This window comes from Candidozyma haemuli, assembly GCF_002926055.2.
Source record: "Candidozyma haemuli strain B11899 chromosome Unknown D_2014730914, whole genome shotgun sequence".
In the NCBI taxonomy this organism is placed as follows: Eukaryota; Fungi; Ascomycota; class Pichiomycetes; order Serinales; family Metschnikowiaceae; genus Candidozyma; species Candidozyma haemuli.
In genome coordinates this window covers 622,466-647,594 of record NW_020289911.1, presented here as the reverse complement: position 1 = coordinate 647,594, position 25,129 = coordinate 622,466, and the positions used below count along the sequence as shown (strand labels likewise).

At 45.1% G+C, this 25,129-nt stretch overlaps 11 protein-coding genes across 11 annotated transcripts; 4 read left to right on the top strand and 7 right to left on the bottom strand. All coding sequences in view use genetic code 12, as the record gives it.

Annotated features, from left to right (window-relative positions):
• Nucleotides 1–2: 2 nt before the first annotated feature.
• Nucleotides 3–3,659, top strand: CXQ85_002722 (uncharacterized protein; the record flags this gene model as incomplete). Its single annotated transcript, XM_025486387.1, has 1 exon — nt 3–3,659. One exon carries the CDS (start codon nt 3–5, stop codon nt 3,657–3,659), a length of 3,657 nt encoding a protein of 1,218 aa, XP_025343937.1.
• A 52-nt stretch (nt 3,660–3,711) lies between these two features.
• On the bottom strand, nt 3,712–4,674 carry PRP45 (mRNA splicing protein; the record flags this gene model as incomplete). Its single annotated transcript, XM_025486386.1, has 1 exon — nt 3,712–4,674. One exon carries the CDS (start codon nt 4,672–4,674, stop codon nt 3,712–3,714), a length of 963 nt encoding a protein of 320 aa, XP_025343936.1.
• Nucleotides 4,675–4,833: 159 nt separating this feature from the next.
• CXQ85_002720 (phosphatidylglycerol phospholipase) lies at nt 4,834–5,994 on the bottom strand (the record flags this gene model as incomplete). The annotated part of the gene is made up of 1 exon (XM_025486385.1): nt 4,834–5,994. One exon carries the CDS (start codon nt 5,992–5,994, stop codon nt 4,834–4,836), a length of 1,161 nt encoding a protein of 386 aa, XP_025343935.1.
• Nucleotides 5,995–6,786: 792 nt separating this feature from the next.
• On the bottom strand, nt 6,787–8,070 carry CXQ85_002719 (NAD(+) diphosphatase; the record flags this gene model as incomplete). Its single annotated transcript, XM_025486384.1, has 1 exon — nt 6,787–8,070. One exon carries the CDS (start codon nt 8,068–8,070, stop codon nt 6,787–6,789), a length of 1,284 nt encoding a protein of 427 aa, XP_025343934.1.
• Nucleotides 8,071–9,040: 970 nt separating this feature from the next.
• Nucleotides 9,041–10,747, bottom strand: CXQ85_002718 (ATP-dependent RNA helicase; the record flags this gene model as incomplete). Its single annotated transcript, XM_025486383.1, has 1 exon — nt 9,041–10,747. One exon carries the CDS (start codon nt 10,745–10,747, stop codon nt 9,041–9,043), a length of 1,707 nt encoding a protein of 568 aa, XP_025343933.1.
• Nucleotides 10,748–11,448: 701 nt separating this feature from the next.
• On the top strand, nt 11,449–12,902 carry CXQ85_002717 (mitochondrial 37S ribosomal protein mS29; the record flags this gene model as incomplete). The annotated part of the gene is made up of 2 exons (XM_025486382.1): nt 11,449–11,746; nt 11,824–12,902. 2 exons carry the CDS (start codon nt 11,449–11,451, stop codon nt 12,900–12,902), a joined length of 1,377 nt encoding a protein of 458 aa, XP_025343932.1.
• A 178-nt stretch (nt 12,903–13,080) lies between these two features.
• On the bottom strand, nt 13,081–13,626 carry NIP7 (ribosome biosynthesis protein; the record flags this gene model as incomplete). Its single annotated transcript, XM_025486381.1, has 1 exon — nt 13,081–13,626. The coding sequence occupies one exon, from the start codon at nt 13,624–13,626 to the stop codon at nt 13,081–13,083; it is 546 nt and encodes a 181-aa protein (XP_025343931.1).
• A 329-nt stretch (nt 13,627–13,955) lies between these two features.
• CXQ85_002715 (pseudouridine synthase) lies at nt 13,956–15,533 on the top strand (the record flags this gene model as incomplete). Its single annotated transcript, XM_025486380.1, has 2 exons — nt 13,956–14,092; nt 14,144–15,533. 2 exons carry the CDS (start codon nt 13,956–13,958, stop codon nt 15,531–15,533), a joined length of 1,527 nt encoding a protein of 508 aa, XP_025343930.1.
• Nucleotides 15,534–15,680: 147 nt separating this feature from the next.
• On the bottom strand, nt 15,681–17,018 carry HRR25 (serine/threonine protein kinase; the record flags this gene model as incomplete). Its single annotated transcript, XM_025486379.1, has 1 exon — nt 15,681–17,018. The coding sequence occupies one exon, from the start codon at nt 17,016–17,018 to the stop codon at nt 15,681–15,683; it is 1,338 nt and encodes a 445-aa protein (XP_025343929.1).
• A 1,880-nt stretch (nt 17,019–18,898) lies between these two features.
• Nucleotides 18,899–19,756, bottom strand: CXQ85_002713 (uncharacterized protein; the record flags this gene model as incomplete). The annotated part of the gene is made up of 1 exon (XM_025486378.1): nt 18,899–19,756. The coding sequence occupies one exon, from the start codon at nt 19,754–19,756 to the stop codon at nt 18,899–18,901; it is 858 nt and encodes a 285-aa protein (XP_025343928.1).
• A 1,470-nt stretch (nt 19,757–21,226) lies between these two features.
• On the top strand, nt 21,227–24,052 carry CXQ85_002712 (uncharacterized protein; the record flags this gene model as incomplete). The annotated part of the gene is made up of 1 exon (XM_025486377.1): nt 21,227–24,052. One exon carries the CDS (start codon nt 21,227–21,229, stop codon nt 24,050–24,052), a length of 2,826 nt encoding a protein of 941 aa, XP_025343927.1.
• Between the last annotated feature and the right edge of the window lie 1,077 nt (nt 24,053–25,129).

Sequence of the window (25,129 nt, the reverse complement as noted above, 5' to 3'; positions counted from 1 at the left end):
TAATGGTGTTGTACAAAAGGAAACAGGTCCATTTCGTTCGGCCCCCGCCTGTGCCGCTGGATTTGGACACCCAGATATATGTCATTCCGCAGACTAAGGAATGGTTCTTGGAGTATGATGATTATGTCAACAGACTCGATTACTACCACCGCCGGAAGTTTGTTTGTGAGATAACAGGCAATTCGTGCCTTACATTCTTCGAGGCGTATGATTCAGAGAACAAAGAGATCAAAGACGTGGAGAGTAACTTCCCTGAAGCCCTCAGAGAGCATATCCTTAGGTTCCTACAGTTCAACAGGATTTCCAGGTTGGACCAGCTTGTGGATAAGGTGTACCTGGTTTTTAAGAACGAATACTTTCCTGGCGAAGAGATCTTTGTCAAAGTGCTTACTGGCAAGGCTGAAAACACCGAGTCCGGTGACACGCCATCCGTGTCGTCCAGAAAGCAACGAGGAACAATCAGAGAAAAAGTCCAATATGCCAATCCATCCGATACCAAGTACCTTGTTTCATTAATGTCCGATGGCAGCCAGATCATCGCTACCAATAACCAGATATCTCGTGACAGAAACCACTTCACCAAGTGGTTGATCAAGACGTTTGTCAAGCTTTCTGTTACTAGATCCCACAAAGTCGGCGCCCCTTGGGTTGTTAAACAGAAATACGCTAAGAAGTACCGCATTCCTTCCGAATACCCTGAAGATTTGAAGCCTTTTGCATCCACAACTCCTAGCGGCGAGATCCTTTACGAGGAAGAGGCAAAGAAGCCCAAGTCGCCTGCGCCACAGCAAACTCCAGAGGCTTCAGCTACAAAGGTCAAGAAGCAGAAGGCGCCAAAGGCAAAGTCGTTGAAGAAGAAAGCTACCATTAATGCTGCCAAGGCAATGGACAATATCGAGATCATTACCGTTGATGATGTCAAAGAACCAAAGCAACTCATCAAAGATGGCCCAAGAAGACGCTTCGCCCCTTACCACCTTCCACCGTTGGTCAGAAAAGAACTTGACGATCATGAACAGCTTTCACTTTCTTCCATCCAACCATCTAAGAAGACTATGATCAATGACCTTCAACTTAATTTCGATATCCAGGCACCTAGACCTGTTCCTAACACACTCCACCTTTCTGAGCACGCTATCGAGCTTAAAGATTCAGCCGCAAAGCAATTGGAAGAGGATATCGAGGAGGATGAGAAGGAAGTCGCCGATCAGATGGACACCAAGAGCAAGACGCCTCAGCAGCTCTCCGTCGAGAAGAAGATAGATTCCATGAAGCATGAACTTTCTACCTTGTCAACAGGAACACTTCGCTGTGTCCAAGAGGCGCTTGAATGCTGGGCTTTCCTCAATATCTACCATCTGGTCTTCAATCTAGATACATTTACTTTCGACGATTTTCTCTGTGCCATGAGCTGGAACGCCCAGCAACTTGAGGATCAGGGACGTTGCGAGCTTTTGGACGAGATTTGGTGTGCTGTGCTCAGTGGATTTATTTCTAATCAAATACCAACTGGCAAGGATGCCAATAGGGATGACTCTGATTATGAGAATCTCTTCGGCCTTCAGGTTTCCCTTCCACCAAGGATATCCCTTCTTCATCCTAATGTTCAAAAAGGAGACGTCGATGAAGGAGACGATGATGCAAGAGGGTCCGACAGCGAAGACGAAGGAAAGACACTTAAGAGCGAAGATGATGCGTCCGACAATGAATCAGGCTCAGATTCACCAAAGCTGAAGGCGAAGGCAGGTAAACAGAATGGCTCTGCGGACGGTGCGGATGAAACAGCTGCCGATAATGAATCCGAAGAGGAGAAGGATGAAGCCGACAACGAAGAAAGTGACGATGAGGAGGAAGAAGATGACGAGCCTAAAGAGCACTTGGCACACCAGGTCAAAAACTACAGAGGGACGAAATGGCACGATAGACTTCGCAAACGTAACTTCAAGGACGGCAACTGGCAAGTTATCCTTCTCGGCGTCTTGTCCATGGTCGATTATGTTCCCGCCTACGAAGAGACAATTCAGTCTGTTTACAGAGCCCTTGCTCCTATCCTGGTTCTGCCGGCAAATGCTTCCACTGTTTTGACTCAGTTCTACAGTTCAATGAGTCTTGATTTACGAATCAAAGCATTGCACATTTTAACCTCGTTATTGATTAACGGTTCCCTAGTCAGAAGTTATATTGACGACTGTCTTGAATCGTCCACTTCATTGAGACGTACCAGGCTTGATGTGATTCGTGACTACAGGGATGCCTTGGGCACTGCTACTAGGGCTCACACCGCTATCTTCGAAAAGCTTTTTGAGGCATATGACAAAAACATAGACTCTGAAATGTGGTCAAACTTCAATAGGAAGAAGCCACGGTTCCACACAAAGGGTTATTCCTTGACGGAGTATGAGCAGTCTTTGTTCGATTCCGATGAAGAGTTTAAGAAGTTCTGGAATCAAAGAGACGAGTACATCGAAAAGATCAAAATTTTCAAGGAGGATTTGCGGAAAGTCGAAACTCGTCTCACAGAGATTGACTGTCAAAGAGTCCGTCTTCTCGGGAAAGACAGACATTTCAACAGGTATTGGTGGTTCGAGAACAATGGATTACCAAACCTTCATTTCTCGAGCGGTATGGATGAAGAAGAGGACGGCGATCCAGCTGAGGCTGACGATTATGATGTCGACGATAAAGAAGATGTTCAAGAGGAGACTTATCTCATGGGCAGGTTATGGATCCAAGGACCTAGCATCGCTGATGTGACACTCAACCTTTCACTGACTTCTGACGAAATGAAGTCGCTTTCAGGGGCCCAGAAGAGCGAAGACTCCCCTGTCAAGAAAGAAGACGATGAGAGTAAAGTCGAGGAATCAGAGATGCACGATTTCCAAGATGGAGGTTCGCCGGTCAAGGTAATGAATTTCGATAAACTTCCTCAATCTTACAAAGACACTGCTTCCAAGTTTGGCATTCACTTTGACCACAGCGAAATCAGTGTGAACGGCTCCTGTGTTATTGATCGCTTGGGTGCTATTCCAGAAACGCATGATGCAACTGATTTGACTCCAATGCACAGAAAATTGATAGAAGAAGCACCATGTCCTCTTACAGCAGGTGATGACTGGAGATACTACGATGACCAAGAGAGCATCGAAAAGTTGATCAGCTGGCTCAATCCTTGGGGTGTTCGTGAGTCGAGCTTGAAGAAGGAACTTGTCAGGGTCAAGGATGCTCTTATCACAAGCATTACGGCCCGCAGAAAGGCTCTTTGGTTAGATGATGTGCCAAAGACAGAGAACCAAGATCTCGACGCTCAAGTTGAGGCTGTTGAGAACAAGATTGAACAATTGAAGTCTGGTACTGTCAGCGACAAGTCTGAGGATGAAGGAGATGCAGTCAATGGATCAAGAAAGCGCCCTAACAGACTGTCATCTGGTCGACCAGCCAAACGTCAAAAGACCACGGAGGAAACCATCAAGACAGGTACCTTAGAAGAGCTTGGAGAGTTGCAGACCAAGTTAATTAACGATAAAGAAAGCAAGAGGAACGAAAACCAGGTTAACAGAGTTCTCGAATGGGTCAACTCAAAAGCTAACGATGCTTTTGATAAGACACTTTATGATGGTGGCGATAAGGCCAAACCAAGACCCAGAAAAGCCCGGAAGTAATGGCATTAACGGTATATACGAGGATCATGACTATTTAAATGTACAACTATTGCTAAGTGGCACGCTTCTTATTGGCGTTGTAGAATGCATCCAAGGCCTCTCCAGGACGCTTCAGACGTTCTCTATCATCTCTAGTACGGGACACAAGTTCCTTGAGCTTTTGCTCTCTTTCCTCTTGTTCTCGTTGAGCTATAAGTCTCTTCTCTTCATTTCTCACCTTGATATCTTCACGAGCTTGACGATCAGCATCTTCCAAAGCCAGCGCTAACAGACTGAATTTTTCAATATTGATACTGCTGTTTTCAGATACTTGACCACCACTGGCAGCTTCTTGTCTTTTTCTTAAGGATATCGAGAAACCCTTGTTATTATTCCAGTTAGACACAACCGAAGGAATAGCCCATTTATCTTTGACTTCCTTAGTAACCTTCTCGGTAGGAGCTTTCTTAAGAAGAGGTGGTGGAGGAGATGGGTCCTGGTGTCTATTCTTTCGAAGTTTATGCTTTGGAGGTAACATTGGGTCCTCTTGATGAGTAGTTATCTGGATAGTTCTGCCCCTGGCCTCTTCCGATTCATCAAGCGATGGAGGCGCATAAGTCACTATTTCATCTTCAGCAGGTTTCGTATCAGTTCCTTGCTGTTCAGCTAGGAGCTTCTGTATCACCTCCTTCGTTCCCTCAACACATTCTTGTAATGATGTATCAGGGCAGTCTTCAAGGCTATACCTTGGAAAGTGATGCTTTAATTTTGGGAACCTCTTTTTCAATGGTATTGTATCTTCATAAGTCACCTGGGCATTAGCTGGGCCACCTGTAGCTTGTATTATGGATTTGGTGTAGTCTTGAGGTTTCGAGAGTTGAAGCTCATCCAAGCTCTTTGGCTCCAAAGCAACACTTGACTCGAAGCTTTTGGATGGGACTAGTAGTGCTGATGGTTTTTCATCTGGCTTCGGTAGACTGACTTTTATACTCTCCTCGCTTGAGTGCTGTGGTTTCGGTAGACGTGCACTGAACATGGGTAAAGATGAGAAGTTGGAGAAGTGATGATTATCAGTGCGACATGAGTAGTAATGGCTGCAAACATACAATATGGGTAAAATACGCAAAATGGGGGTTGTAACAATTTATTTAAAAGTTAGAAATGCAAACTCAACGTAGAATTCTACGGAAATAGTCTAGAAAATACCATACTTCTGGCAGGTGGAGAAGACAGTCATCCACACCTTGCTCACAGGTACCTTGGTGATCTCATTGGCGTCAACGAGAGACGTGTAAGAGGTTTCGGCATGAGATGAGCCACCCTTCATAGCGAAGAATCTCACAATGAGCATAAAAAACCAGTTAGATACCCTGAGCTTCCATGGAATGTAGATTTCCTCGTCCTTCTCAGTGAGGAATGGGGACGCTTCAGAGTCTCTTGAAGACAATGAGGCTCTCTCCACATCCTCTACCAAGCCAACCATCTTATCTGGGTAGTCAGTGATTACACCGTACTCCCTGAGACGAGCTTTCAGACCAATGGTTGCGAAGTATTCTAGCTGCACCCGGTTGTTGATTGTCCATGAAAAGAACTTGAAATCTTCTGCTTTCAAAGTGGGCAAGAACTTCGTTAGGAAGTCTGAAGACCACGTACTGATGTAGATTAGCGAAACGGCAGTCGTCTTGAAGTAGAACCGGTCGTTACCCAATTCTTCCACATAATGATTGTATCCAATAAAAGGCAACGAAGCTTGCCAAGCAACAGAAATGTGGATAATATCAAAGTGCTTGAAGCCATTACGAGGACTGGTCTTAGAGAAAACACTATCAAACCAATCGTCCTGGTTCAAGTACTTCAAGAAACGCAAGTCCCACAAACCTAGCTGGATTCTAGGGAACCACCAACTCAAGTCTTCATGAACGTCTATCAAATCTTTAACAAGCAACTTAAGAAGCTTTGGAGGATTGAGTTTCTTGATATCAAGCATGATACGATGTTTTGGAACGGTCTCATCCTGGCTGTCGTACCGTTCACCGGCATCCTTGAACCACTGTAGTAAGTCCTTAAACGTTAACAACTTCTCGTTGCTGCCGATAGTACGCAAATCTTTGATATCGTCATAGTTCGACTCCAAGATGTTATAGTTTGTTTCGTTACCGTTTTCATCAACAAATACTCTTTTAGTATTCACGTCATGCGAGATCACCAAGACCTCATCTTTAGTGGTCCATACGTCGGTTTCAAACAAAGTAGCACCAGCCTTAAAGCACTTTTCAAAGCCATACAAGGTGTTCTCCGGGTACTTACCCTTGAAGCCACGATGGCCTGTCACTAGACAATCCGGGTGTGATAGCATATTTCGTATTATAGGTATGGATCTGGATTAGTGGGGCTGCGATATTAGAGTCATTCAGCCACTGGAGGAATAGGAAGAAGGCGAATTCTAGATGTAAAAGAAGAAAAAAAAAAAGCTGTTAGCAAATGTTTATATCCATAAGAATGATGCTCTGTGCCGCAGTTAATATGCTATAAATTTCTGGCCCCACATGTTCTCGAACGCTTAATGGCAGCCGGTTTTGTGCACCCTCTTTTTTTAACCGGTCCGTGGCTTGCTAGGGCCGACTGTGCCGGAATGGCAGGTTGGCACAATTCTTTGGGCATAGAGCGAGGGAATTGTGAGCGAAAAAGAAATTAGACGTTGGACAAATGGGGATATGAATTTGACTGTTCCCACTTCTGGCGAAAGGGGTTTTTTCCCAATCCAACGCTAATCGAAAGGGCAATATTGCTGGTCACGGGAAGTTTGTGGTTCCGGTATTTCTTATTCTTGGAAACCGTTGCATCTTGGCTGTGACGTAACCTGCCAAAATGTGTGGATGCTGCGTCTTTTTTCGCAGCCATAATTAGGCGGTCCACCACATACGTCCACACGACCCTTTCGCCTATCCTCTCACGGTTCCCGGCTCGTTAAGTATAATTTAAGGATCTCTGGCATAACAGCTGTCACGGGCGAATATAGTAGCCTAATGCACCTAGCCGACACAACGAACAAAGACGGGATCAGGAGTTACATACGCGCGTGGCTCTGATTGCGCCTCATAGTGGCGAAACCGGTAAAGATGTGCCTTGACAGAACTGGAAAAGGCATCTAAAGCTTCAGCCCATTGTTCTGAACGACCTCCTTGATCAAGTGGAACGCCACGGAAACGTCGGTGGGCAAAATGATACCCTCAGATAGCGTTTCCTCGTCTTCAATATTGTCAATAAGCTTTTTGACAAAAGCGACGTCAAACCATCTAGCGTCTGCCAACTCTTGATCGTGATCCAATTGAATTGTCTCGTTTTCACCGTTGAAGTCGACCGTAGCAATGCATCCGATCATCAAATTACCGGGGAATGGCCAAGGCTGTGTCATTTGGATCCGGATATCGCTACAAACGACGCCTGTTTCCTCCCAGATCTCTCTCTTGGCGGCAACCTCGACTGTCTCTGAAGGTTCCATGAATCCAGCGGTACATGAGTACATCTTTGAGTAAGCATACCTCTTGTTGAGAGACAAGAGAACCTTACTTCTCTCTCTGTTAGTGATTGCAGTGATCACCACAGCATCTGTTCTAGGGAAAGAAACATTGGAAACTCTAGTGTTTCTGACCGGGCACACAAACTTCTTGTTCTCTCCCTCACCAACAGTAGCTTCATTGGTACATCTGAGTTTGCCACCGGCATGGATTGGAATAACCCGAGATCCACAACCAGGGCAGAAACGGTTTCTTCCAAGCCAGTCGAAGAACATCTTGCCGTGACTGAAAAGGGAAGATTCAACGCCTGTAAAACCCATGGTATGCTTCCTGGAATAGGAGAAGATCAAGTCTTCCTTAGGCACAGACGACTCATTGTTAGCAACATGATCTTTAACCAATTCAGCAATTTCAGGAGCGTTAGTCAAATCAACACCGAAAAATGGAATACCCGAGTACCGACCTTGGTGATCAAGGTAGCAATCAGCATCTTCACACTTGAGCTGGTGCAATTCAAGCCCCACACTCTCATCTCTCATACCCAAAAGAAGAAACGTAGGTTTACCTGGAGAACGCAATGAAGGCAGCTGCTCCTTATTATCATCACTCCAGGCCTCTACAGCCTTCTTCCAACCCTCAGCAGCAAGAAGACCTTTTCTAGTACCGGCGATTTGCTCTTCGAGAAGCTGGTTATCGCCATTAGTTAGCACCACCAATTTCTCCTTTGGAGCCGACTTATTCACCAACGGATCACCCTTGAAGTAGAAAATAAACCGAGTAGAAGGATGCGTTACAGCATTGGAAACAAAATCCAGATCCTCCCTTAAGAAAGACACTCGATTCACCACCTCTTGGCCAAAGTAGACATCTCTTGCCTCAGCGTTAGGTATAGACGATTTTCGAGAAGCTGACATTTTATAGTAAGTTTGAGATTTGGAATTGGAGCTATTTGTTGTGGAGCAGAAACGACCAAAGTGTTTGAAAAATCCAATACTAGTCGGTCGACGAACAAATGTGCTTAGCATATCCTACGCCTATGAGATAAGCTACAATGATAATGTACACTGCGCGTTAAGCGTCAGATTCACGTGAAGCAATTGCTACTAAGCGATGGCAAGCGCCAGTGTGGGTCCACAGGTGGTAGGATGTGGGTTTTGGGGGAAGAAATAGTACATGTTAATGTGGGAGAGTTGGTTAATTGTATTGTAGAGAACGAATTAGGTTTGGGTCATTTTTCCAGAAAATGACATAAGCTGACGGTAAATTCCGCCCCGCGCTACTGTCCTCGGTTGCCAAAGTGGAGGTGGAATAATGGAAAAAAAAAAAAAAAAAAAAATCAAGGGTAAAGAGAATTGTCGGGGAGGTGGAAAACGATAAATGCATTGGCACTCATCAAGTTAGGGCGTTTTGCCTGAACCACCTCTCCTGTCGTTTTGCCCTGGTTGTATAGTCCATTTCGCTATGGTTGCAAAAAGCGAGTGGATAAAGTTGTCCAGGGAGTGTGATCGATTCTACAACCGTCGATTCCCCAAATGTAAGTTTTCCTTAATATGTACAAGTCCTTGAAGTTAGTAAAATGCCACTCGTTGATATCTTTGTTAATCAGATAATTCTATCTTAGATCCTTTCCTCAATGTTATTAGGAAGTCAAGCGTTCGAAAATCAAGTTTGATCATCATAAAACAAATGTGGTTGAAACATACCTTAACGTAAAGCGTGAAATAATAAATACAGATCGTGTTCGTATCTGATAGTTAGTACCCAAAAATTCCAATATTGTCTGCTGTCAGTAGAGCGTTTCCTCACAAAAAATTCGGAAGTCTAACGTCTAAAAAATGCTGATGTATCATCATAAGCAAATCTGCTTCACATACCTTTATGTGTCTATCCAATGGTCATGCCTTGCTTAATAGCTCTAGGCAAGCCCTTAATCCAAGACTTTTTAGTCTTCTTGTCAATAATGACAAATGCTCTTCCAGATTGCTTCATTCTGCCGGTTCTGCCAACACGGTGGATCAAATCAACAGAGTTTCTAGGAAGGTCCATCAAGATAACATTCTTGATTCCCGAAAAGTTCAAACCTCTAGCCAACAAATCCGTCGTTACGAGGACTTTTACCTCACTTTTATGAGGATCTTCTTCCAACGGAACTGCCGGCTTGACGAAAGGTTCGATCTTTTGCGACCGGGTATCAGCTGAATCCCTACCAGTGACACCGATAATATCTGTATCCCGATGACCATATTTGGAAATAAGCGTGTCTACCAAAGGTTCAACATCCTTCTTCTCGTTGACAAAAACAACGATTCTCTTGACATAACCCTGCTCGGTACCATCATTGTAAATCGCATACAATGCCTGGGCTAAACACCTGGTTTTGGAGCCATGGTACGGAGGCTGCTGAGCGTCAATAACCTTCACAACAATCTGCTTTGGGATTTTGTGAATCAGGGGAGTGACAATCCTGATAACAGAACTTTCATCCTTGAACATCTCAGTAATGGTTTTGTTGAAATCCTTTGGAATGGTTGCAGAACACATGATCAAGTCTTTAAGCTTAGGGAAACGCTGCAAAGCACCCCTGGTATCGTATAACCACAGCTTATCCATCAATGTGTCTGCCTCATCAATAACACAGTACTCAACACCTGAAAAGAAGCGAAAGGGACGAGGAATATTCTCCAACTTCGCAAGACTTTGGATCTTTGCTGGTGTGGTAATGAGCATATCGATTCTACCTTCTTTAGCAATGTTGAAAAGCTTCTGATGAGAATCACCGGTAGTCCACTTGACAACCTTGAGATCAAGATTCTTCTGGTTTTCTGGTTGTTCTAAGAAAGAGCCATACTCAGCAGAACGCCTAATCTTGTCACTGAGCTCGTTTTCATTATCGAGTCTTATTTTGGCACCTCTATAAGCTGTCTCATGAACCTGATCAACCAACTCATGTGTGGGAAGAAGAACAACGGAACGAATGATCTGTTGGGCTTTTGCCTCCTTCAAAAATTCAAGGCCCTGGCTAAACAAGGCCTTGTCGTCTTCCTTGAGTTTAGAAAACACAGATGCCAAGTATGCCCAAGTCTTTCCTGAACCAGTTTCTGCAGCGACGGTGAACACCTTTAGTCTTTTCTTTTCGTTCTCAGACATGAGCTCGGAAACAATCGACGGATCCTCTTTAGCTTTTGGCTTGGTCTTTCTCATCTGATTGATCTTCTTAATTGCTGCAATCTGAACAGGAGAAGGCTTGATTTCTAGCTGTTCCTTATCCTCAATGTACGTATTCTTGAGGTTATACTTCTCCTTAATTTCTTTAACCATCGCACTTCGAACAGTAGGGAAGATTCTAAGCGAATCGAACGATTCTATCTGTTCAATCGCCGACAGCGATCTCTCAAGATGTGTCTTTTCAGGCTTATGGAGTGCTGAAAAGTTACCAAACGCAAAAAGCTTTGGCTTCCTCTCTGTAGGTTTGGCATCAAGAGTCTTTGCCTTTTGCGATGGAATCAACTGCTTTGGCTTTTTCCTCGACAAGTGCCGAATTGCTGTTCTGGAGGATGCACCTCGTAGACCAACCTGGCATTTTGTGAACATTGGTATGTTAAATGTATGTGATTGAAAAGCGTGGGCAGTAACCCAAGGAGAAGAACCAGAAAATTTTCCACCTATTTTATGAGATGCGACGATTCAGTGAGTTCTGCAGAAAGCCGGATGGAGCCTGTTAGGGCTCAATATGGAAGGACAGAGACTGCCACTATAATGGAAATTAATTTATATGGCTTGGCAGAGTGGTAGACTAAAAAGATTGGTTTAATTGAGAACAAACTACCTCAGGTTCTATAAAAGTTTAGTGGCCTCTTTCACTGGTTCAATAGATATAGGTCGCAGTCGCATGAAGTGAAAGTTGCAGCCAATAGCGTTGGACCATAAACAGGCTGTGAACAAACATAATTTCTATGAGTACTAACTCTATAATTTCATGAACAATTTTGAATGTTTTGATTTACTTTGGGAACAATTGAACGACATCTGAGTATCCAAAGTGGAAGGCATTGTAGAGCTCTTGACGAGATACCTACTTCATGAGGTTGCCATTTTTCATACATGAATCCTTCCAAGGCACCGAAGTGCTTCTCAATCAATGCTGCCTATCGAATAGTTCCTTTTGGTAGAAGTATCATTGACTGGTGTTGTCTGGTTGCAAATTTGTATGGAGCGCACGTGACCAAAATCAAAATATGTTGAGGGAAGAAAAAAATTCAGCCCTAGCTCAGATTGAAAAGTTGACATTAACCATGTTGCCCGCCAGACAGACGTGGCTCCTCCAGACCCAAGTAAGGGCCTTCTCGAGTCATGGCCCAGCTTTTGCGAAGGCCTTGAATGTACTCAATAAGAAAGGCCGTCAAGAGTTGAGAGAGGCCAGACAGCTGGCGAAGAAGACCAAGACGGAGGGTAAGAAGAAAAGTAAGAAGGGTGGCTTGACCCATTACCGTTTCAAAGATGCAGTCAACGTGCTTCGATCTGAATCCAATACTGTCCCCTTGGAGTCATTGGGAGTCACCTCGCTAGATGCCTCTGACTTGCAACAGGGAAGTATAGTGTCCTATTCCCAGACTACTCTTCCAATATTGAAGGGTGGAAGAATCTTCAAGAAATACCAGCATCATGAGCTTTTGAGCAACCAATTTCCATCGTTTCTAGAAACACCAAGTTCGTGTTGGAGGACGTATTGAACAACTACGAGAAGAACACTAAAGATAACAGATTCTTCCTCAGTGGTGAGAGAGGAGTTGGTAAGTCTACCTTGCTCGCGCAGGCTCAAGCTCTTGCCCTTTCTAAATTCAACAACGATGTTGTTTTGTTGCATTTTGAGCTGCCAGAGAACGTCATCAATGGTACTTCAGACTACTTGTTCAACAAGGAGAAGGGCATTTACCAACAACCCATGTTCACAAAGAGATGGATCGGAAAGACCCGTTTCGTCAACGAGAAAATCTTCAGAAAGATGCCTTTGAGCAGGGATTTCGATGTGGCCACAGAGAAGAGTTCTTTCAAGTTGAAGAAGGATACCCACACAGTGTACGATTTCCTTGCCAGAAGTCGTGATTTCACTAAGGCTTCCTCTGCATTTGACTTCTTGATTGAACAACTTCAGTTCCACTCCAAGAACTTCCCAGTTATTTGTACCATTGATAACTTCAACGGACTTGTTTCCGAGACTTACACCAAATACCGTCACCCAGACTTCAAGCCAATTCATGTGACAGAGTTCGAGATGGGTAACTATCTTTTGGATTTATTTAACGGTGATGTTAGCTTCCAGAAGGGTGCTGTATTGGCATCTCTTAGCAAATCTCTTCCAAACTCCAAGTCTCTCAATGTTGGATTAGGCATTGAAGAGTACGACCCATACTCTAAGAAGTGGGAATGTGACAGAGTTATCGCAGAGCGTCTACTTAAGAACGGTGCCACTCCAATTGTGGAACTCCAGAACCTCACATCAGAAGAGGCCCGCACTTTGGTGCTGTTCTACAACGAGGCTGGCGTTTTGAAAGTCAGAGACTACCCATACAAGGAAGTTGTCACCATGCCAGAGGACAAGACTTCTGTTGAACTGATGAAGCTCGTTGGCGCTTTGCCTGAAGTTGCCGATGCCGAAGCCCAGCTCGAAAGACTCATCAACTCTTCCTTCAATGTTTCCCAGGGTAACCCTGGCCACCTTCTTAAAGCAACCGCTTTTGAAGGCTAATGTAAATAGAACCAAATACGAACCGAACTTTTCAAACGTCCTAGATTTTATCCTACAATAGTTGGATGCCAATGTCATCTCCTATAATCGTGATATTATGCTAAAATACAAGTTGTGATGCAGACCACACAGAAATGGACCCACTGATACCTGATAGTACCTATCCAAGCACACAAAACTATGTGAACAAAGTGTCCTCCTCTCTCAAATACTCACCAATATCGCCCTGTCTGAATGCAACAATGGCTGTAGGCTGGAGACTCTTAGCCTCAGTGGTAGACTTAGCAGAGACACCAAAACCAAGAGGTACGTCATGCATGGAGAACACGATAACACCAGCGTGCTCTGGAATATCGTCAGACATCTTACCAATGTGAGCCTTCAAAACGTGGTTACCGTACAAGAAAGGCATCTCACCATTAGGCTTGATCCAGACCTTGTACTTAGCGTACTGAGCCAAGTATGTCAATGATGTGATATGCAATCTGAATTTTCCAGTCTTTGTGAATTTACCAAGACAAGTTCCAAGGGAAATCAAACGGTCTCTGGACACGGATGTGGCGAACTTAGCAATGGCATCAGATACATAGTATACTCTATCTTTTTGTAGTCTGAACACATGGGGGTTGACCTTGTTGTCGATCAAAAACGATATGTTTCTGCCGATATAGTTGGCGAGTTTCTCAAAGACCACCTTGGTCTCTTCCTCCGTCAAAGGTCTCATTTATGAAGCAGAGTTTAGTGTGGTGAAGATTTCAGAGATGTAGATGCATCTCGTAGTAGTACTTTTTTTTCAGGCATCGCGTGCACGTGACCCAACCGCCCCAGATGAACATTGTCGAAACGGCCTATCCCACCATGTAGAGACAAATAGAAAAAGCGGAATGTGTTCGAATTGGCTTAGATGATCAATATATTTCCTTTGAAACACAACTTTTGACGGAGCAGGTCCATAGTTGGTGCAATAAAAGGACAGTCTTATCAACACACCCGTACACCCACTATGCGATGCTGTTATACATTTCTCTATGCATCGAAACTACTCCAAGTCCAATGTCGGTAGAGAACACTAAGGAACCCAAGAATGAGGCTGTTCGTGAACCTTCAGAACCTGTGGCCAAGAAGACTAAGCTCGAAGACGGTACTCCTGTCAAAAATAACAGAGTTTCGAAAAGAGATCAGAACAAGACGTAGGTAAGTTGATCACCGTTGCGTGTATTGAAACATATACTAACTTTCAGAGAATGGGGCCCAAGATTAGATGCTGAGGGCAACCCTTTGCCTAAATCAGAAAGAAAGCCAAAGAGAAAAGTGGCATGTATGCTTGGTTACTGTGGTACCGGTTACAATGGTATGCAAACCCAGCCAGACCCTAAGTTGAAAACCATTGAGGATGTGTTGTTCAAGGCATTCGCTGAGGCTGGAGCTGTTTCAGAGGAGAACTCTGACGATTTGAAGAAAAACTCTTTTATGAGAGCTGCTAGAACTGATAAGGGCGTGCACGCAGCTGGTAATGTTGTGTCATTGAAACTTATCATTGAAGATCCAGATATCATCGCCAAGATCAACGCGGCCCTTCCAGACCAGATCAGAGTTTGGGGAATTGAGCGTTGCAACCGTTCGTTTGATTGCAGAAAGATGTGCTCATCTAGAATCTATGAGTACCTTTTGCCTACGCACAGTTTGCTTCCTCCAAGACCTCATTCAAGTCTTTTGGATCTTATCGAGAAGAGTAGAAAGGAACACCCAGGAATATTGAGAGACGACCCAGACCAGGCTTGGTGGGAAACCACAAGACAACGTATGCTTGATGCTGGAATCACAGAGGAACAGCTTCGACTGGTTTTCGAGAAGACTGACTCCTCGCTGGAAGATAACATCAAGTTAGACTACCTCAATGAGGACGGTGAAGTTACCGAATATGGCGAGTTGGTGAAGCGTGTGCGTGCTATTGAGAACACTTGCCGTAGTGAGTTTAGAGTGAGTGAAGAGAAGCTTAACCTATTCAGAGAAGCTATGAACCAATACGTGGGATCCCATAACTTCCATAACTTTACCTTGGGCAAGAACTACAATGATCCAAGCTCTCGTCGTTTCATGAAGGGAACAAGCGTCTCAAAGCCATTCATTATAGAAGGAAGTGAGTGGATCTCCATCAAGATTCACGGACAGTCGTTCATGTTGCACCAAATCAGAAAGATGATTTGTATGGCCTCATTGGTTGTGAGGACAGGATGCCCAGTGACCAGGATCAGCGATTGCTTTGGTCCAGCGAAGATCAATATTCCTAAGGCACCTGCGTTGGGGTTGTTATTGGAATGTCCTGTTTACGAGGCCTACAATGGTAAGCTTGAGGAATTGGGCTACAACGCTATTGACTTCTCTCGTTACCAAGAAGAAATGGACGCATTCAAGATGAAGCACATTTATGATAAGATCTATGCAGAGGAAGATAAACAGAAGGTTTTCCAGGGCTTTTTTGAGTTCCTTGATAAGTTCAAGAACTCGGAAGCCAGATCGGGTGGTAAGCACATCTTTGACTTCTTGGGTGCTGCTTTCAACAATGGTGTTGACAACAAGGAGAGTTCGAAGGAGTCGAATGTCGCCAAAGCCACAGAGAATGTTGACTAATAGTGTATATACTTAGCGATGGTTATGTTCTAATTATAAACGATGCATGCAATTACTATAATTAAAAGAATGTGGACAGTAAGGCACTGTACAGAATTAGAATGCTGATGTTGAGGATAAATTCAAAACGAAACGAGAAGGTGTCGCTTAAATCCATGCGGGATTCGTGTTGGACCTTGATCCACCCTGCTCTTGATCATAAGCTTGACCATGCATTCCCTCCGATAAACGCCCGCTTTGCAAATGAGACAGAGAGCGCATGTGTTGCATCTTTCCTGCCTCATTAAGAGCCTTTTGTTGGCTGGCGGTCATTTGTGGAATGGACTGCTGTGGAAGTGAAGAAGATGGAACCTGCCTTTGGAGGGGCTGTGCTTGTGGCTGCTGCTGCAGACTTTGTTGTTGGGAATTACCTGATTGATGCTGCTGATGTTGTGTTTGTTGTTGCTGAGATTGCTGTTGCTGATGAGGTTGTTGTGGTTGGGATTGGGAGTTTTGGTTTTGATCATTCTGGCCATCGGCAATCTTAAACTGCTCTCTCTGCCTTTCTTGCTGGAACTTGTAAAGCGTCCAGTCAAACACGTAATCATATCTATAGTTTTCTCTCTTGAATAAATCTCTGAACAACTTCCTCAAGTATGGATAATCAGGCTTGTCGTCGAATCTTAAGTTCTTGATATACCTCATGTATTCCAAGAACTCTGCTGGGAGACCCTTAGTTAAAACATCGTTAGAAATAGTCATCTTCTTCTCCATGATTCTGTCGTACTTTTGTCTCTTCGTGGCAGCCTTTAAACCTTGCCATGGCAAGGTTCCTCTGCAGAAGTATATCAACACGTAACCCAAACTCTCCAAGTCATCTCTTCTGGACTGCTCGATACCCAAATGAGTGTTAACGGAGGCGTATCTGGCAGTACCCGTGAGGTTTTTATTCTCTCTGTAAGGGATGTGAAGATGGGTTCTTGGATCTCTGTACTTCTTGGCGAGACCGAAATCGATCACATTAACTTGAGAGCCACGACGACCGATACCCATCAAGAAGTTGTCAGGTTTTATATCTCTGTGTATAAAACATCTAGCGTGGATGTATTCTATTCTGCAAATAAGTTGATCGGCCAACAATAAAACGGTCTTGTAAGTAAACTTTCTATTGCAGTAGTTGAAAAGGTCCTCCAAAGAGGGACCTAACAAGTCGATAACCATGGCGTTGTAGTCACATTCAGTGCCGTACCATCTGACGAACGGAATGCCCACGCCGCCGGACAAGGCCTTGTAAACCTTAGCCTCGTACTCTAATTGAGGATGTTTGGCCTTGACGTTCTCTAATTTGATGGCTACTTCTTCGCCAGAGATGATGTTGGTGCCCAAATAGATATCACCGAAGGAACCCAGGCCTATCTTACGGCCGATGCGGTATTTCTTACCGACCCTCAAGTCCATCATTTTGCTTTCAAATTTGATCTGGTTTGATGATACTTGATTATTCATAATGCGGATAAAATTGGGGCGAATACCACAGCACGTAAGTGTCTTAAGTGGTCGCCGATGTTGGGAGGATGAAACGAAGAGTCAAAGACGGAAAACAACAACTTGGTGGTGGAAGTCGTTAGTTGCCAACTGGTATGGTACACACGGGTTGCTGGGGGCGAGAACAGTTGCTTAGAAGCCGCCCGGGCAGATTCAATAATATGGGATTCTCAGCTTCTTAGGTGCGTTGGGATGTCCTGACTGTGGTGGCGGTCGGACGACGGTGGAGGTGCTGGGAATATATAAGGGGGGTTAAGTAATCACAAACAAAAAAAAAAAAAAAAATTGAAGTTACTCGGGATCATTAAGGAGAAAAAGAAACTGTGTGGTGTGCCGCGCACGACCCACGCCTTGAGCACGCCATGGCTGCGGTCCATCAATGGAAAGAGAAAGGGCCACCAAATACACTGAAAAAAGGCAGAAAAAAATAGAAAAAATACGCCAAACTGACCAACACCCTGTCAATTGAGTCCCCTAAAAATTTGTCCTTTTTTTGCCTGCCTCCATCGTTTTCTACCATCCACTCGTGCCCCGCCCTGGACACCGGGAAACTCCTTCTACATGCTTCCGCAAGAAGAAAAGCAGCCAAACCTGAAACGCCGAAGCAGAATAACCATCATTCATTCTCGGTACCTCGCTACGCATCGCCAAAACCGCAGATAGTGTAATGACGAAATGGACGAAAAAGGGAACACGGACCTTCTTTGAGTTACGTTCCCAAAACCTGCTTAGTCTGGATTTCGCAGCCATCTGGGCAGAAGAAGCCGCGGCGGCTAAACTGGGCAGCATTATTTGTCAAGCAAGCAATATCGCACAGAACAGCGCAGCGCATTTGGCCCGCTACCTCCAGGGCAGTCCTGAAAGGCCTGGAGGGCTGAAAGGGTTGTTGATTGGGGGAGGTGGACGGTGGAAGGTGAACTTGAATTGGCTTGGGATCCAATTGGATTCATTTTATTTTTTTTTTACTTTTTGTTCATCACTTTTAAACTTTAACTGTATTGTGTTGTGTTTTTACGCTGTGCATTTCACAACTCCTCGAGGATGTAGCCCAATCTCCACATAACCCTAGCAGCGTAGCAATTTTGCATCCACCCTGAATAGAAAAACCACGAAACATCGGAATGTACAAGCAAACTAGCCACATCTCACCAGCCACATGAGATTTTTTGCTTTTCTTTTGTGAACTCTGCTTTCGTTGGTCTGCGTCGGAACCTCTTTCCGCCGATGGATATGAGCCAAAGCTAACTACGTAATCCATTGCTCCAACAGAAATCAAACAAAAGAAAAATTGGGAAACTTTTGCCAGTGATTGCCACAGGCGAACCAATTCCGGTTTGAGGCGTTCCGCCCTTTTGGACCACTTTGCCAGACCACTTGCCCAACGAGACCAGCAACCAGGGTCTGCCGCTGAGCGTCGGTCGACTACAGAGTACAGAACACAAGTGCTATGAGATAATCAGTTTTTTCTCGCCAATGCAATGCGATTGAGCAGGATGACAGAGTTGCTGCGGCAGTTTCGGCTATCGCTTGAAGTGGTCCTATATTTTGGACCTTGTGGGTCGTTTCAAGTGGTCCAGCAGATGCATACTACCAAGAGGGGGGTCACCAATGGCTTAGAAACCCGTTGCACATCACTTCTAGGTTTGGACGATCATTGATCACACCGATGAGTTAACCCCTCATACCGTTGTAAAGGACCGATACTGGCCGAATCCCAACTCCTTGTAGTTCCAACATCTACACTTCCTGACAATTAAAACATTACAATTACGTCTCGCGACTATATAAACTAATACCATATTCCCATATAACTTGTCAACGAGTGCTAGTGGCCGCAGCCATTACTTGGCCTCAATGGCCTCTTTGGTGGCGGCAACCTTCTGGTCCACCAGGTCGCCAATGGCCTTGGCGGCAGCCTGAACCTCGTCAGACACCTTCTCAACCTCTGGCAACTTGGCCTCCTTAACCTCGGAGGCAGCAGTAGCGGCGGCAGTGGCATCATTGTTGGCGGTGTCAACAACCACATCAGTGACAGGCACGGTGGTGGCAGCCTTAGCAGCATCGGTGCTCAATGGCACCTCCTTGGTTGGCTCGACAGCAACAACAGCAGTGTCTGCCTCAGCTGGGGTAGGAGTGTCAGAGGCGACTGGAGCAGCAGCTGGTTTGTCGTGCTTATTCTTCTTGGATCTGGTGAACAAACGCTTCAAGAAGTCCTTCTTCTCGTTCTTGTAGCCCGAGTCCTTCACATCCTTCTTAGCCTTCTCACCCTCGGCAGCCAACTTCTCAGCCTGGGCCGCCTTTTCCTTGGTGGTGGTTGGAACGCCAGCAGAAGTACTGACAGTCTCCTTGGCCTCAGGTTCTATCTGCTCAGTAGTCTGTCCAGCGGCGTCAGCCTGCACGGGTGCAGCCTCCTCAGCGGTATCCTTAGCTTCAGCAGAAACACCACTCTTAGCCTCAGTCTTGGCCTCAGCTTCCTGAGTAGCCTTCTCGATCTTCTTATTGGCCTCCTCCTGAGCCTTGGCCTGGATTCCCGAAGGGTCGGACTCCTCCACTGCGTTGACAGCGGTGTCCTCGGCCTCCTCGGCTGCACCGGCAATCTCAGGGTTGTCGCTCTTGGAGGCGGAGCCATTGGCGGCATTGCCATTGGGGTCGTTGATGAAAAGCCTGGAAGTTCTCTTGATTCTGTCCTTGAAACCCATGATAATTGAAGTTGGTTCTTTTAGAAAAAAATTTATACAAAAAACCAGGGCGAGTGGGTCACAGGGAATGACTGGGTATTTATAAAAGGGTGTCTAGGGCTGCGGCCAGTGCAGGAGCCACAAACATGTCCAGCCCTCAGAACGCGGCGGCTGCGCACACTTGGTGTCTCAGCCGTACTACCACTCCAAGGAGGAAGAATGTCATTTGCAGGGCACGTGAAGGAACACCCTACCAATTACCTACCCAGGTCTCTCTAAACCTTTTTATTCTTCTTCTTCACTCTTTCTCTCTCTGGGTACCTCATGGGCGCCCGCGATCGCTGCAGGGCGCCATTAGTGCTAGACTACTGAGCCAGCGCGCCAGGTATAGAAAAACAAGGAAACAGTGAGAAACAGGAAGGAGGCAGAAGGTGACCAAAACAATGAGGAGAAGTCATTACACAGTGGGAGGTATTTTGTTGTTTGAGATGTGGTTTGTATGGAACGTTCGCCATGGATGATTATTCGTTCCTGAAACGCTTTGTTCTCTTTTTCCAGCTGGCAACGGCCTGTAGCTGGTTGACTTGCCAAAACCGAAATGTGTCTCAAAGCGAAGCGCCTTGAGCGAGACGGTTTGACGCCACAAAAAAGGGTTTTCCGAGGATTCGTTTTTTACTTGTGTTTTGGATGAAATCTCGGAACACCGTTTGGCTGTGATTGGTTGTTTTTGAGGTGACGTTCTTTTTTTTTTTTCTTGTTTTAGAGTTTAGCTTCTGCTTCGTTTTTTGTTGTTTGGAGGCGCCTCACCAACCGCACATTCTTTGTATGCTGCCGCGACCGTTGACGAAGGAGCATTCCTGCCTTGCAAGCCCTTCACGTCTATTTTCTGCCATTGCCGTGATTTCACCTATGCGTTTTTATGCTGGGATAACTCGGCTGGCGTCGTTACTAACCATCTCAGCTGACTTTTACGCCGCACAATAAATCATCCCATTTTTGTCACGTCCTTGTCACGGGAGTAGGGTACTTCAATTTGCCGGTCACACATACATTGTCTGATTTTGGAGACAAAGATAGACAAGGCTTAAGAGTTTAGGTACTGGGCATTGGCGTTTTTACTGCACGTGCTCCTTCACGTGGTGTGGCTTCGACATGACTAATGGAATGGGTACCAGTGGCACTGGCACGGCTTGGGTTCGTGGCCGGTATGAAACTGTGAATGTCTGAGCCTCTACTATGTACGTTGATGTGTGTGGTCTGCGAGTATCAATAGGCTTTGCGAGTACTCACCAGAGCAGCTCACACAGCCTAATACCACAGGCGACAGTGATACTTAAAAGGTTCTTGAAACCATCAGAATGCCCGTTTTCTTTATCTCTGACAATTGGGCTTCCTTGTGTTGCCGGGAATTTGGTGTTGATGTCACGTGTTTTCCAACACATTTTTCACTCTGGTCCTTCTCACTATTAGACGCTTCTCACAAACGCTGTCATGGGCACGGACGATTTAAGCCCTAAAATCGAGGACCTCAGCATCCAGCTGCCTCTTCTGATCTCCAATGCTTTTTTGCCCGCCGGTTACGAGCTTTCATTGGCCATAGACCACCAGAAACCTAACTTCAAGGGATCTGCCACCATCAAGCTTTCCAAGAACCCATCATGCACGTCAGTTCCACAAACTTTCGAGTTCCGTTTGCATAGCAAGAACTTGGTTGTGCTTTCGGCAAAGCTTGTTATTGAGGGAGAGTCTCCTATAAAATTGAGCATTGCCAACCGCAGGGAATTGCAAATGGTGGTACTTACATGTGAGACTCCGACCGAAGAGATACTCTCCAAGTCTCCCAAACTTGAAATCTCCTACATGGGAACAGTGAACCACATTCAAACTTATAGAGATCAAACTTATGGTATCTTCAGAACGAATTACTCTGATTCTGTTGAAGGTAGATCGGATAATTACATCATTGCAACCCATTCGCAGCCATATGGTGCCAGAACTATATTTCCATGCATTGACGAGGTCAACGTTAGGGCACCCATTTCCCTTACCATTACTGCTCTTGCGAAGTTTAAAGTGATTTCTAACTCGCCCTTGGCTTCTCAGTCGTACATTGACATGACTGACATGGCTACATTCAGTTTCAACGAAACACCTTCAATGCCTACTTCCACCTTCGGCTTTGTCATTGGTGACCTTGAGTTTTTGGAAAGCAAGGCTGGTGATATTCCTGTCCGCTTTGCAACCACAAAAGGTGACGGCTATTTGGCAACTTACGCTCTTGATTGCACCACTGCTCTTCTCACTGAGTTGGAGAAGATCTTCGGTGTACCATACCCATTACCAAAGCTTGACATAGTCACATTGCCATTCTTTAGTGAAGGCGCAATGGAGAATTGGGGCATGATCAATGTCATTAAAGAAAGTATCTTTATTGGAGAAGACCCCTACACTGGGGTTGAAACGCGACAGCTTCTAGCTCACCAATTGACTCACCAGTGGTTAGGTAATCTTATATCTTTTGATGATTACAAATACATGTGGTTGACTGAGGCATTGGCAACCTTTGTGGGTGATTACGCTCTCTCGGTAGTCGGTATTGAACCTGAAGATAGCTCCAGATACGATATTGGCAAATCAGAGCACTTGGAAGCCGTCATGGATGTCGACTGCTTCTACGGTCAGCCTATTCCAAGCTTAAATGAGCACATGAACCAAGTTGACACTGGTAAGAATGCTAAGACAGACACGATGTTTGAGAAGACCTCATACGATAAAGGTATGGTTTTGCTCAACATGATAGCTACCATGTTTCAGCTTGAATCAAAGGCGGATACGATACGACCATTCTTTGAGCATTTCAAACAAGTGCTCACGAAATTTAAGTACCAGGCCATAAAACCTTTTGATATTTGGACGTCACTCAATGAGCACGTATCTTTTGACCTCCCTACGTTTGTCCATTCGTGGATTCAGTACTCAGGGTTCCCTTGCTTGAGAGTTTCAGCGGATGGTGCGGGCTTGAAGGTCACCCAAAGCCGCTTTCTTTACGACGGGGATGCTGTTGCATTAGGTCTTGAAAACGCACCATACAACGTTCCTCTTGCGATTAGAGCCAAGAAAGAAACTGGTGAGGTGATAAACATCAATGTTCTTCTTTCCGATAGGTCTACGAAGTTGGAGATCAAACCTGATCAATTGATCAGTTTCAACTTCCATAAGCAATTCTACTACAAGGTTGTTTATGATCCAGAGGTAACAAGCCACCTTCTTGCCAAGATGAAAGCGAATGAAATGGACCCACTCGAAATAATTGGTCTTCTTAATGATTATGGCAGAATTCTTGGGCAGCCATTCCATAAGGATGAAGAATCGCTCTTCGGAAAGAACCAATTGATCACCCTCGTATCTATTATCAATGTTTTGGCCTCGGAATCCTGGGAGATAAATTACGAGGTTCTCAAAGTCGCCCTCAATTTCTTGGAAACAATCAACAATATCATGCTCCATTTTAGCGACTACAAGCAGTTTAAAGTCTGGGTAGATGCAGTGAGCTTGAAACTCTTTGAGAAGATCGGGTCTTGGGATAAAGTTTTGGAACAGGAAGACATTGATTACGACAGGGTTGAGTATGAATGCAGAAATGTTGTTTTGCAACTTGCCTGTGAAAGCTCAGCAGCTCAGAATGTGGCCAAGAAGCTTTTCAAGAGTTTGATTCATTCCGGCGTGGCGAAGAAGTTTGTACCCAGAGAGTTGTTTTCGAGTATGTTTAATGTGACGATGCACCAGGCAAACATGAGTGACTACAAGCAGATCTTAGCACTTGTCAAGAACTCCAACGTTTCGTACTTGAAACATACAAATGGTGGTTCCCAACAACTTCAGACGGCGGCAGTCTCATCCCTTGCATTTTCCCGCCTGAGGGATCTTTTGAACAAGACTCTCCACTTTGTTGACTCCAACATTGATTCCAAGATGATTGAGCTTGCATTGATTGGGTTCAAATTCCAGCATGATACCGCCCACAAGGAGTTACTTTGGGCATGGTACAAGGTTAATTACGACCAGTGGGTCAAGAGATCACTTAGAAAAGGGTCCGACTGGGCCAAGCAGATTCACAAAGCGTTGACTAACATCACCAAAATGGTCTTGGGTGAAATCATGCAATACAAGGGCGAGGAGCTCCAGGCCTTCGTCAACGTCAAAGCCAAGCTGCTCCCGCCACACGGCCTTATAGAGACGTGGGAAGAGGTCCAGGCAGACAATGAAGAAAGAAGAGCTGTGGCCATGTTTTACAATGATATGGTTGCAAATTTGTAAATAGTTTATTGAAACATTTCGTACACACATTCAATTTTTCGTCTACAGCCTGCTGTAGTTTTTTATCGTTAATCATAATAAGAAACCTTGTCTCGTCATATCGTCCACACAATTGGACGGTCGCCTTTCTCAACTGCCCTTAGTATAGAGTTCGCAATATGGTCAAACTGGTCTCTATCAAGCGAGGTAAGCTTGGGAGGAGGAGCCAACTCTCTAATTGTCTGTTTTCTTGCTAGTCTAGTCTGGTACATGTTTGTTAAAGTAAAAACCAAAACTCAACCCCAGCAGGCCCCATCCCATTTATATATTTCAATAATGCCATCCAACAGTGGTCTGGACCAGAGGTAGATTTTTCACTGCGACATAACGACAAGAAGCGGCTGGCCCCGATCTAGCCCACTGTAGATAATAGGCTAACGCGAGTAATTTATGCCAGGTTTTTCGCATCTGGTCGATCTGTCTCGGCAAGTACCATAATTTGGGCCCGGTATTTGGGCTTTGCCAGGGTCTCCTTACGGCAGCGGCCGCAGAAGAAGGCACGTCGCTTACCGGAGAAGAAAGCTTAAACAGTTTTGGGAATAATTCATATCTTTGATGGTGACGTTGGCGACTGGGCAGATGGGTGGTTGCGGAAAAATCACGTTGCGTATATTTTGCAGCCAATGGACCAGGCGACCTTCACCAGTCGATTTCCCCAAACGTCGGAATACGGCGAGTGCCGCTTGAACCATCCAGTTAACTTAGCCCATTCTCCCTGGGGTAACCCCGAATTCGCCTGTCGCCTGTCTCCTGAGATTCATTGTACAATTCCAACATATGACAATGGCACCTACCGGGCATTCAGCCATGACTCGGCGGGCCTAACCGAGATTCACGCATTGTTGCAAAAAGGCATGCCCATCTCCATATGTCTTGACATGGACTTGAAGGGGAAGGGCCTTTGATTACGAAGCGTCTGGGGTTTAAGGTTTTACAGTATCTATTACGGAAAGAGACTATCTCGATTCATTCCTCCTGTTGCCAACTGCATAAAGTCGTCGCCATATAGGGTTAGAATGATCCTGATAGTCTGCGTTT